Source organism: Macrobrachium nipponense, chromosome 39 (assembly GCF_015104395.2).
Source record: "Macrobrachium nipponense isolate FS-2020 chromosome 39, ASM1510439v2, whole genome shotgun sequence".
Taxonomy (NCBI): domain Eukaryota; kingdom Metazoa; phylum Arthropoda; class Malacostraca; order Decapoda; family Palaemonidae; genus Macrobrachium; species Macrobrachium nipponense.
The window spans coordinates 42,855,635-42,868,982 of NC_061099.1; the positions used below are offsets into that span (position 1 = coordinate 42,855,635).

The following is a 13,348-nucleotide window of genomic DNA, read 5'->3' on the forward strand; positions in this document are numbered from 1 at the left end:
AAAGTTTCCATAAAAAAACCTTCACTGAAGAGTAAGTTAGTGAAACTAAAATGGTACCTTGAACTTAGCATGCTCTTCAATAAAAAAAAACCTTCACTGAAGAGTAAGTTAGTGATACTAAAATGGTACCTTGAACTTACCATGCTCAGTTCATTAAATTTCACAACTTTCTGTGCAAATATGTGCAAACTTCCTGAGGCAGCAGCAGCAGCCAGCAGCAGGTCTCGGCTTTTTCCACTTATTAGACGGCTCATGACAGGTAGTACAGACTCCTGTCATCCAAATACACGGAATTAGCAAAATTAAAAGGTAAGAACATTACTTTAATAAAAATGTTATTGTTATAATACAATTAAGTTTGTTCATACTTACCTGGCAGATATATATATAGCTGTATTCTCCGAAGTCCGACAGAATTTCAAAATTCGCGGCACACAAGCAGTTGGGCGGCCAGGTGGTGGTACCCATTATTCCCGCCGCTGGTAGGCGGAATATCAGGAACTATTCCCATTTTCTATCATTTTATCAGTGCCACTGTCTCCTGAGGGGAGGTGGGTGGGCACTTTAATTATATATATCTGCCAGGTAAGTATGAACAAACTTAATTGTATTATAACAATAACATTTTGTTCATGAAACTTACCTGACAGATATATATATAGCTGAATCCCACCTTCGGATGGTGGGAAGAGACAGAATAGGATTTTTGGGAAACTAAATTAAGTTGATGATATACATCTTGGTTCCTCACCTGTTAGCATAGCCGACTTCGTGATTACTGTCACTAAAGTCTGCTTCTGCGTTACTAGAGTTGCCAGCGAGGTAGAGACCTGTAATGCTGGTGCGCTCTAGATGATCTGTCAACGGGGGCGTGACCACAATGTGACTAGACCATATGACCATACTTCTGAGGGCAACGAAGCTAAAACCACCACCTGACCTAACCTATTAAAGTTAGTTCCATAACTTCTAGGCTAAAGAAAAGGAACGCGCCTCAAGCGACCAACCCTTCAAAGTTAAAAGCACACCTATCCCTTTTCTATAGGATAGGATTCGTGTTGCTTCCTGCCCCCAATAATATATCTACGGATATGTATGGTCCTAGCGACTTACAGGATCTCAAAATGTCGTCTTCACATCCCGTCGGGAGTGTGAAGCGAACACAGAGTTGCTTCGCTAAAGCGTGGCACTCAGGATGTTACGAGTGTCATGCTCTGTTGAAATGCTTCCGAGGCCGCGCCCTCACCTCTTGAGCATTCATATTAAGAAAAAATCTCAAATCTTTATGCAAACATAATGAATGAGACTTCTTAAAAGAACTCCTTGACTATAATGCCAGGGTGTTCTTGGACATGAACCAGTCTGGTCTCTTTTACGGAACACCGCAGATTGTCCGTTGACCTCGACTTACTATAGTTTTATTAAGATAAAACTTGAGAGACCCGACAGGGCACAGGACTCTCTAATGCCTTTGCCCAATAATTTGTGCCATACCCTTGGTCTCCAAACCTTCGGGTCAAGGGTTAGACAGGTTTTCGTTCTTATCAAGAACGGAAGGCTTAGAGGACAGACCGCATTATGTCCGTTTAAAGCTAAAACCTCTGATGATAGCTAAAAGCTCACTAACCCTCTTTGCCGTGGCTAGAGCGGTTAGAATGTTAGCCTTTCTGTCACGTGTATTAAGTTCGCAGAAAGGATAGGTTCGAAATGCTTTTGGCATCAGAAATTCAGACTACGTCTAAGTTCCATGCCGGAACCTGCGATCCAGAGAATTTCAAGATCTCCCCAGACCTCAAAGATCGTGAAGCTTTGTTGTTTGACAGAACCGAATTTCTGAGCCTAGAGGCCGTCAACAACCTATTTGCATATTCTACAATAGTTAGGACTTCTATCTTATCTCGTACTTCATACGGAAAGATAGAACCATAAAGAAATTCACAGAGGTCGAGTTGGAGGAACAGTCATTTCCCTTCACTATCCAGAAACGGCCCGCCCCGATTGAACACTGAAAATAGGCAGCACTGCTTTGCCTTGGCCAAGAGACTGCCATTAATCTTGAAGATCTTATCGCTTCTCGATAGTCTGAACGCCTTCAGACTCAGAGAGGAGAGATATTAGATACTTCACTAAGTGACGAAGTTAGATTACACCGATTCTCTCGGGAAGGGTCTTTGGACAATTCTCTGAATTACCTGACCTCTGTGAATCCAACCTCTTAGAGGCCAACATGTGGCGACTAAAGCTTATCCTCTAGGATCATGAATAAGGGAACAACTTAAGAGGAAGCTCCTTCGTCTTCAAAATTACGAAAAACTTAACGAAAGGACGCCCTCAGTCTCTCCTCACTTTCGAAATACTTCTAAGTGAGGATTACTCAGACGTCAGTAGTTGTTGCCTTCGATCGAGAAGACCCGCACGGACGTGTACTAGTTTAACGAACCTCTTGAGGACCGTTACGTTCCGTGCCTAAGCCCATAACCAATTCTCTGTTCTTGAGCTATGAAAGAGCTGAGAAATTATCCGAGATGATTTGGGCCACTCGATCCAAACTCACCCTTCGAGGAACTGGAGAGCCGACCAATTTGGCTTCCAATTCTTTCAGACAATGTGCCAGAACATCTGTTCCTCTGTTCGGATGTCTGGCACCCTCTCGCTATCACCCGAGGTGATCCTCAAGCCGTTGAGAGAAAATTAGAATTACTATTACAAGATCTTTGATGTTATTCCAATTTCTTCGTGAGGAAAAATTGTAGAGGTCTGAATTGCTGTTTATTCAGGGAAAACAAGCTTCTCCAGCGAGGAAATGGTCCCCAGCAAACTCATCCATTCCCTCACTCAGCCTGCTCCTTCCCTAAATAAGGCTGCACTTTGCATAAGCAGGAGAGCATTATTATAGTGCTATGCCGCGGTAGATTCGTACAGAGTTCTGTTACCGTGCGGTAAACCCGCACCGAACAAGTATAAGAGATATCTTGTTGAAATTTTCTAAGTAAACGGAAGGCATGTTCATTCATGATTACTAGAAATTTCCTCAACCCGAGGCTAAAATCCATGATTGTAGGGCAGAGAGACGCAACCAAACGCGCATGACACCGAGCTAGCCGGTACTGCGTAGATCACATCACAGTAACAGCAGCCTTGTTCATCGTCTCGCACTATCTGCCTGAGTTGCCAGCTACTCCTTTTACGAAGGGATAGGTATGAAATTATCGAGCAAAAGGAAACTCTCAAGCAGGCATATTTAAACGAAACAAAATTCGCTAAATACAGAATCTGAGTTGGTGTTGTCGTAACAATACCTGAATAGTTATTCTTACTCCGAAAACTCTTGGAAGGTTGAAGGGAGTGTCAAATAAATACATTAGACAACAGTTCTTTCGGCTTCTATCCGCAGAGGTAAATACTATATGCGTATATGACTTGACCCATGCGTTAGCAAAATGACGCAAAGATAAACTACGTAAGTATTGTAGTAATTTGAACATCGAATTCTCTACTACATCTTTCCTCGACGAGGAAGAGAGAAAGAAAGGAAAACGACTGTCCACGTTCTAATGAATGAGACTTTTAAAAGAACTCCTTGACTCTTGCCAAGAAAAGGGAGTAATATTCGAATAGAGATCATCAAGAGAGAACCGAGGATCGAAAAGGACCGTTCAATGTTCTTATGATATTGGACATAAGACTTCCTGGATCTAGTCTACAAGTCTTTTTCTTACTCCCCGGATGAGCCTCTGAAAATGAATGAGAGCTCTTCGAAATTTGTTAATGAGTTTATCCGCTTAAACGATAAAACGTTAAAATCTATGTCAATGAGAACTACCCCATTATGAGGGGTCCCCCACTTAAATGACAAAACGTTTAGTATCTTGACAATGGGGAAAACGTCCTTACTAGACAAAACTATTAGCACTTTGCTAATAGGGGAAAACCCTTTAACATGACCGAAAGTCACCCAGGAATCCGAGTATATAATCTTCCCGATTCTCAGAGAAATCGATGAAGAGGAAAGAGGGATCGAAGAAAAAATTCGGGTATGTCTCTCCGCTAACTCCGAATCCTTTTTAAAAATTTCTGTAAAGGAATGTCCTGTGGAGAGTCCTGAAAAAACCTCCTCTTGACGAGCGTTTATAAAGCGTCAAGCGTCCTAAGAAACGTCCTGAACAGCAAATAAAACGCCTTCTACAAGTCTTTTCTCTCGCAAAGCGTCCTGCCGAGCTTCCACCGAAGCGTCCTGGCGAATGTGCACAAAAGCGTCCTCAAAAGCGTCCTGGAAAGCGTCCTGCTGAGCGTCCTCAACTGCTGAGCGTGCTTAGCTACGAGCGTGTCTGAGCAGAGAACACCAAGTCTTCTGAACGACGTTTCAGAGAGGAACTCGTTGAGCGCCTTGATGCATGCAAGGCCCGCCAAGAGGCGTCTTGGCGAGCGACCTTGCCAACATCTCAATGTTATGACGAACCGCGTTTTGCGTATGACGTTGAATATTTTTAAGGGACGTCCTCATGCGAGTCTCCATGGAGAGCCGCACGCTGCTCCTGAAGAGTGTGAACACTAAAGGAAGACGTATGGCTTTCGTCTTCCGCAAGGTGCTTGCCGAAGCGTCCTGGAGAATGTCTCTACTTATAGGACGTCGAGCACCTCCAAAAGCTTCCTCACTTCTAAATTGCCCTTCTTATGCCGACCAGAGACATAAGTTGTTTGACTGTGCAAAGCAGCTTGCCGGCCGTCAAACTTATCAGCTTGCTTTTCGAAGTAAAGCGAACGTTACATAACGTATACGGAGCGCCATGAGGAGAGGAGACGAATACTGAGTTGCTCCTCCAAAAGGTGGAATCAAGAATGTCCTTGATTACCAAATTCTTTTGGAATGCTAGCGAGGTTGAAACAGCTCTAACTTCATGAGCGTTCACTCGCAGGAGGCTCCAAATCACTCTTCTGGCAAGATGAATGAACCTCTTAATAATGTACAAGTGATATATACATGAGCGTTCATATACATGAGCGTTCACTCGCAGGAGGCTCAAATCACTCTTCTGGCAAGATGAATGAGCCTCTTTAATAATGTATAAATGATGTATACATGAGCGTTCACTCTCAGGGGGCTCAAATCACTCTTCTGGCAAGATGAATGAGCCTCCTTAATAATGTATAAATGATGTATACATGAGCGGTCACTCGCAGGAGGCTCAAATCACTCTTCTGGAAAGATGAATGAGCCTCCTTAATAATGTATAAATGATATATACATGAGCGTTCACTCGCAGGAGGCTCAAATCACTCTTCTGGCAAGATGAATGAGCCTCCTTAAATGTCCCTTAGAAAAAGAGCCAGTGCATTCTTCTAAAAGGGTAAATGTGGTCTCTTTCCTCCTCATCCTCTCGTGACGAGAGAGAGGACGTGAAGCGTCCTCTTCTCTAAAGCTTCTTTAGGGGGCGCGAGTCCTTCCGAGAGCCCCAACCCCTGTGTGGGGAGGATGCCTCGGAGGCCGAGAAACAACCCTTGAAGCTTCGTGCACGTGCTCGATCTTCGGCAGCCTGGGAAGCTACAACAGGACCTGCCGAAAGGAAGCCAGATCAGCATGAAAAGCCCGTAACCCTCCTTCGGCTTTTGACATGCCCTCTCCCTGGTTTCTGGGAGTCCGACAGAGGTCTAGGCCTAGAGGCGTTATGGGGCCGATCTGACGTTCCCTCCTAACGAGAGATGAGGACGTGAAGCGTCCTCTTCTCTAAAGCTTCTTAGAGGGCGCGAGTCTTCCGAGAGCTCCAACCCTTGCCGCGCGGGGAGGGGGGACGCCTCGGAGGACGAGAAGCAATCCTTCAAGATTCGTGCGCGTGCACGATCTTTAGCAGCCTGGGAAGCGTCAACAGGTTCTGCCGAAGGGACGCCAGATCGGTGGGGAGCCCCCGTAACCCTCTTGCGGCTTTCGACATGCCCTCTCCCTGAGTCCTGGGAGTCCGACAGAGGTCCAGGCCTAGAGGCATTATGGGGCCGATCTGACGCCCCCTCCACAACACAAGGGGCACTACACTTCACAACACTGATTGGAGAGCGAGCACTTTAGTCTAAGATTACTTGATGTAATCCTCTAGCAGACACTTCTTCTAGGCCCGTAAGCCATACCACAGGGTTAGGCAAAATAAAATCTACAGGAGGTTAGAAGGTTCATTATTTCTAGCTTCTGTTTACTGTGGAGGAAAACTCCTGATTCTAACACGCTCTAAAATGCGTACATGAATCCTACTTCTTCCGTAATCAGTCACACATTACACTAATTACATTGAACTTATGCAAAGAAAACATGTAAACGCCATATACACTAAGCGAGTGTCTACCGAAAGTTCCGGTAGCTTCACCATCCCCCATGCAGACAACAAAGTCTGAAACTAGGCTAACTAGCCTCAGACATCAAATGCAATGAAAAATTTACGATAGCGTATGCCTAGCCACAAATCCAAGTCAATAATCGTAAGAATAATTAGGATACTTAAGCGGCTAATGAAGTTTCAAAATCCTAGGCGGAGGTCTGTAAACAGTTGTTTACCGACCGGCGACAGAAAAAATATGAATAGAAAATGGGAATAGTTCCTGATATCCGCCTACCAGCGGCGGGAATGGGTACCACCACCTGGCCGCCCACTGCGTGTGCCGCGAATTTTGAAATTCTGTCGGACTTCGGAGAATACAGCTATATATATATCTGTCAGGTAAGTTTCATGAACAAACAATAATTTAAGCACATCATATGGAAACATAATGAGAAATGGAATCCAGTATTTCAATTTCAATATCACATAATCTGTAAATGAATTTCATGTACAATTCAGATAACAAAAATGTAACAGAAAAAATGTATGAAACAAGTTCTAAATCCTCACACAAAAACAATCATTAATTATAATCCAACAACAACAAATATAGATAAAATAAAAAACTAACCTGGTTTTTGTTGCTAAGAGTCTTGAGAATATTACTAACAGTTGGTTGTGCTAACAAGATAAGATTTGGATTGCCAGGATGTGACCCTTGTGTGTCATTCTTCTGGATATTTCCAAGCACATTAGACTCCTGCACCCTGTAATAAAGAATAAAAACTATTGGAGTGATACAAGTACGTACAGTACCATCACTAGAATCTCCAAAATGTACAAAAGTGACCCAAAAGCTACCTCTTTTTATATGCCCTCTATAGAACAGAAGGCCACATCTCATAATAATTACATTCATCTTGCTATTTTGAAGTCATCCTTAAAGATGATTAATAACTACGTACAGCAAAACTAAGTAAAGCAATCTTCATTACAAACTGTATTTAATGCATATTGCTGTTCTGTACCAAGCACCCATTTAGATACTAAAACTAATTTCAAAAGTTAACCATTTCATCTTGCTTAAACTAAAACCACTTCAATCAAATCAAATATTCTTAAACTTAGATTAAACAGCGTGAACAAAATTTTGATAAAATAATCTGAAACTACTGAGCACAAATGAGAAAGAAAAAATACAGTTAAAAAACAAAAGCAAACAAGTGGTCATTATTCCTTCATCTTTAACTTAAACAAAATACTGCACTGTTCAACTGTCCTAAGCTTTCTGTATATTATACTCACCTTGTTGCAAGTATAGCTTGTGCATCTCTTTCAAGAATGAGACTGGTTTTATTGCACATTTCATTCAGTAAAAACTCCAAGCAATTGCAATTTATTTGCAAATCCACCTGATCAAGCAAATAATTAAGCTGAGATAAACGTTTGATGGCTGCAAGAAGATCCTCTGATTCTCCAGTAGCAGACTCACCTGTAACATAATCATACTTCCATAAAAAGATATAAAAAATTAACAAGGGGATGTTTCAGAATTATGCTTCAGAGCTATCATCCATTATCACTGAGTATATCAATACAAACTGAACAAAATTCTCAGAGTACATGGACATTCAGAGTTTCTTAAGATAACAATGCTAAAACTGTAGAAAACTTGAAGAATGACTATAAAATGGAACTGTAACCTATGCTACTAGCAAAAGCTGTTAGGAAGAAACCATGTTTACTTACTATATATCTTCCTAAAATTAACAAAAGGTCAAGTCCATAAAAGGAACTCAACGCACAATCTTCCTCTCCAATTCTTCCTACTGTTACATACATTTCTTCATAGCAACAATATGACTAATTCACCAAGAAATCCTTTCCTCAATTCTATTTTTCGTTTGCTAAGTCCTCAGTGCTTTCAATATTTGACAATTTCAAAGGGGAGGAAAAAATGTTTCGCCCAAAAACCATAATAAAAAAAAAAAAAATTACCTGCTAATACAACATGAATAGCCTGCAAAATGACTGGGACTTTGATGAAGGTGAAACCAACCCACTTTAGCTCTTGATAACTTTGATACTCAGGGTTGCTGAGGCCAATGAAGCAACACCGCAAAATTTCCAAGTAGAGTTCCATGGTCTCCAATCCCTGCATAACAGAAAAACACAGTTAATCTTATCAATAATGGCTATTTACCCCTATCTGTTTTTACAAACAAAAAATATAATCATAACATCACTTTCCTACATAGTTCATGGAAGGAAAATGTGTATTATTTTTTTCTCATAAATACAGACGTTTGAATTTGTCTGTGAACAAAGCCTGAAAAATGTTGGCTACATGCAGATGGGATTTTCAAGTAATTTTTGCTCAGTCTGCAATATGAAGACTATATCCCAATTCCTTTTGCATCCATTTGATACTCAATGAACTGAAGCTGTTGCTGTGAAGTGCAAATTGCAATATACATGACAGAATGCCAGTTTTGGTAAAATAGTATGAGACTTTTACCTATGGGGCACAAAAATATCTAAAACTTTGTTTTTAGTGTCCTTAACATTTACATCCCTTACATTTTACTTACACTGAATTGTTTCACGTGATGAACAAAGTGAACAGAATTTCTTTGTAAGTGGGAGGCAATATAACACAGTAGATCTGGAGAAAATGTAGTGCACAAAAACTGCAATTACTGTTTCCAAGCTTATTTTGGTATTTCTCTTACCTGTTAAATTATCTTTTAAAATTAGATTTTTGTAATTGCCAAAAAGTTAATAAATACTACGGGGAATGTCTATTTCTCACAATTTCATTGGCTGTAAAAATGGAGACATTTTCCCACTAATGCACAAAATGAAGAAAACCAAAACTAACAAGAACAATGAGCTGATACTCTACAATGTAAAATGAGTTATGTCTATAAACCTGGATGCATGCAATGTTGTTCCCATAATAACAGGAGAGAGTAACTAAAGAGGTACTCTATCTATTGAAGACTTTTCTAGATGTTAAGCATGATACTTTGTACATTTGGGTTATTCTTTGTTTCCTTATGAAAAATTCAATTCTATCATGAACTAAAGTAGTACTTGGCTTAGAAACATTAAAACATTCATGCCATTCATCTTTACCACAACATTAATTATCTAGAAACTATGCCAAATACGTACCATACAAATATTACCAGTAACTTCAGGAAAATTTTGCAAAATGTGTACAGTAAATAAAGACTCTGTGACAAACTTAATCTACAATATTTGACAAAAATCAGATCATGAAATTACCTGGAGTCGCTGCAAAAGTAATAACTGCTGGGCAAATGTACCTGCATCCCGGGTTGTGTGCATGTTTACTTCAAGCATTATCACACTATGCATGGCATAACATAAGGGGACATTGTTACTATTAAATTTGTGTTTTCTACCAACACTGTCCAATGGTTGATGGTCACGCAACTGGCTGAAAAAAATAAAAACAAAAGTAAAAATCTTGACCAGAGCTTCTAAAGGAATATCAATTTTGACAACATCGTAAATAAAAACTTACCATATTGTTTCAAAATGTGGACCTAAGTAAATATGATCTTTAAACAAGGGGAAAATCATAATATACAATTTTTATCTGAGTAAATATGATCTTTAAACTAAGGGAATATCATAATACAGGATTTTTATCAATGTGCCACAGTAGAATGAAAAGTATATCACTGAACCTCAGTGTGGATGTTAAGGAAGAGAATATCTAAGTGAAGCTTAAAGTTTTGCTCTCTTGCACAACACGTTCAAGTTAGCACCTTACACTGACACAAGATTTAGACTTAATTTCACTATTTACTTACAATGATAAAACAAAATATGCTGTCAAACCTAGATTTGTACTTCAGAGGTTCTTTGGCCTGAAATACAGCTTTACTTAATGTTCTCTCCATAATCTTAGGCCATAACTAAAACCACTCATTATAGCTTTATTCAATCCTTTATGTTCAGTTTAAATTGTTTAACTTGTACAAACCATTACCAATCAATGACTATCACTATATACTAATAAAAAATGGAAGACAAAAATCCTTAAGACTAATTCTCATCTTCTTCAACCTGTTAATGATTACTGAGGAACATATGTATGATATGTTAACACATTTTGGGTTGACTGTTGCATCTTCCCTACTGTTTCTGCCCTTTGTATGGAACAAGTCCAAGATACCATACTCCAAGATACCAATCTGTAAAGCGTTCTTCAATGAAATATTGTTGGCAAATGAAAAAGAAAAAAACAGAAGGAAGAAAATAATTAATAGATAAAGAAAATTAGACCCAGTAGACAAAACATCTCCAAGATAAGCAACTAGAACAGTTACAAAAAAACTCCAAAATTTTCAAATGCTGGGAAAATCATGCTTTTTTCAAAATGCAAACAAAATGGTTACTACATTCATAAATATCAGTTGCTACCACACAAAAACACACAAACTCCTTCCAACTTTCCAGGCAGGAGTGACAAAATAATAAGTCATTACATATAATACATAGTAGTAAATAAAAACAATACAGGACAAAATTTAGGATAAAATACAGTTTGTATACATCATACTAATTGATTTTAAGTGAAAAAAAGAAAAATATTACACACATGCAGAAACTTTCTGCATGTGGGTGAGACAACAACCAAGACTGAGAGAAAAGGATTTGAAGAAAGAAGCAAAATCTGTAGAAACACATGGAATAATAGAAAAAGAGGATACCTGATATCAGAAGAACACGAAGCCAGATGGCATTACAGATATTAATTCCAAAATTCATGTTTATGGTTAAAATGGAGATGTTACCTTTAGAATTAAAAACCCATCAATGGTTGTCATGCGATACCTGAAAAGGACTAAAGGAAGTAGTACTGAACAACTGGGTATTTAAATGAAGCTCAGATATAGAGGACAGACAAGTAATACTAATGTAGGTCGAAGCCCATCTGAAGACTGGAAAATTAAAAAAATGCTGAGCACTACTGCAGGACAGATATAAAGGATACATCATGACATAATGTAAGAGATAAGAGAAATATGATGAAAGTATAAGCTCTTGCATACACAGTGTTGTCAGATGCATAGGGAAACATGAAAATATTCAACAATATGCCAGACTATGCATCTATGCATATTCATAACTTAAAGACCATAATTAGAATGTGATGTAGTCTTAAAAAGGTCCTTTTATATTCTAGTCATGGTGTTTCAATGGGTATTTGATGCATTATCTAACCTACAACATAAGCTAGTGCAGTGGTTCTTAACCTAGGGGGGCGTCAGTGATTTCCAGGGGGGGCACGAGCCTCAGGTGAAAAGAAGAAGTTTTTCCATTTATGGGTTATTTTCATGACAAGAACATGGGGCAGTACTGTAAAGATAAGCTTATGAAATAATGCAGAATTATCGTCGTTACTAACTCTTGTTTTCAAAAGTCTCCCAGGCATACAATTTTTCGTATATAATCATACTGGGCCCCCTCCCTGCCCTCTGACACTCATGGCATGGGTTGGTGGGGTAGGAAGTTAATGCGTCCTGGACCTGTACACTTCTTGCTGCTCACTGCCGTGAGACCCGTTCTCTCTCAGACTCCTAGTCTACCACACATGTCCGTGGTTATAACACCTCTTCTTTCACATATCTTCAGTCGAGGCTGTTGAGGTATTTTCATCTCAGTTGTTATGACTTTACCTTAATATGTTGAGACGCCTTAATTAAGTTTATTGATGAATTGTGAACAGGCATATGTTGCTTTATTTGTTTTTCGAAAGTTGAGAATTAATATTGTAATAAATCAGAAGCTGGATGTGATGCTTAAAAAGTTAAAATCATGTGCTGTTTACAGTAAAATTGTATTAATGGTCATGTTGATTTGTTTATGATCCTGATGTTGTGATTATGATCATGATGTCATGTTTAATAATCATGTTGTATTTATGATCATGCAGTGCTTATCACTGAATGTTAATCATTATGATTATAACATTATAGTGGTAATTAAGGTCATATTATAATTATGGTGTTTGCGATCATGTGTGTTACTAATCATGTGGTTGTGATTATCATTATGTTGTGGTGTTCATTATTATGTGATGACGTTTACCTTACCTTACACGTGTTTTTTGCGTTGTTCACAGATACGTATTGCCCACTGCACATCAAATAATTTGCAATGGGTGCCAAAAAAGCGGAAGTACATTGAAGATTACATTCGATTTAGATTTGTGTCCCTCCAAAAGGATGACAACGAGTTGCCACAGTGTGTGATATGTTACAAGACTCTAAGCAATGATGGAATGCGGCCCTCACGCCTGGAACGCCACTTGAGAACAACACACCCTGCTTTAGCTGACAAGCCCAAAGCATTCTTTGAAAAAAAAAAAACACACTTTGAAGCAAGCTAAGTTAGACGACAGTGGGTCATTTCGGCAACAAACTTCAAAGGTTGTTGAGGCTTCCTATGAGATCGCTATGTTGATTGCAAAGAGCAAGAAGAGCCATAACATTGGAGAATCTCTCATAAAAATGATATTGTCATGTTACAATAAAGTTTTATACATACTTACCTGACAGATATATACTTAGCTATAGACTCCGTCGTCTCCGACAGAATTTCAAATTTCGCGGCACACGCTACCGGTAGGTCAGGTGATCTACCGCCCTGCCCTGGGTGGCAGGACTAGGAACCATTCCTGTTTTCTAATCAGAATTCTTCTCTTCCACCTGTCTCCTGCGGGGAGGCTGGGTGGCCAGGTTAATCGTATATATCTGTCAGGTAAGTATGTATAAAACTTTATTGTAACATGACAATATCATTTTTATACATTGCAACTTCCCTGCCAGATATATACTTAGCTGATTAGCACCCATTGGTGTGGTAAGAGACAGCTAACTACTGAAATAGACAGGTAAACAACATATGTTGTAGGTATTAATAAACCTTGGTTCCTACCTTATTAGGCTGAAGACTTCGCGGCTACTGCCTTGGAGTCTGCTTAGCCTCAAGAGCCTCAGCGA

The 13,348-nt window shown here is 39.5% G+C and overlaps 2 protein-coding genes across 2 annotated transcripts in view; one reads left to right on the forward strand and one right to left on the reverse strand.

Annotated features, from left to right (window-relative positions):
• LOC135210320 (mediator of RNA polymerase II transcription subunit 24-like) overlaps positions 1-13,348 on the reverse strand; it is a 132,244-nt gene that overhangs the window by 74,500 nt on the left and 44,396 nt on the right. The window contains 5 exon segments of the mRNA XM_064243201.1: positions 141-272; positions 6,937-7,072; positions 7,611-7,797; positions 8,304-8,460; positions 9,597-9,771. Of these exon segments, the coding sequence (XP_064099271.1) occupies positions 141-272; positions 6,937-7,072; positions 7,611-7,797; positions 8,304-8,460; positions 9,597-9,771 (787 nt within the window).
• Positions 12,274-13,348, forward strand: part of LOC135209923 (zinc finger BED domain-containing protein 5-like) — a 29,177-nt gene continuing 28,102 nt past the window's right edge. The window contains exons 1-2 of the mRNA XM_064242659.1: positions 12,274-12,324; positions 12,469-12,726. Of these exons, the coding sequence (XP_064098729.1) occupies positions 12,274-12,324; positions 12,469-12,726 (309 nt within the window). The remainder of the gene's footprint in view (positions 12,325-12,468; positions 12,727-13,348) is intronic.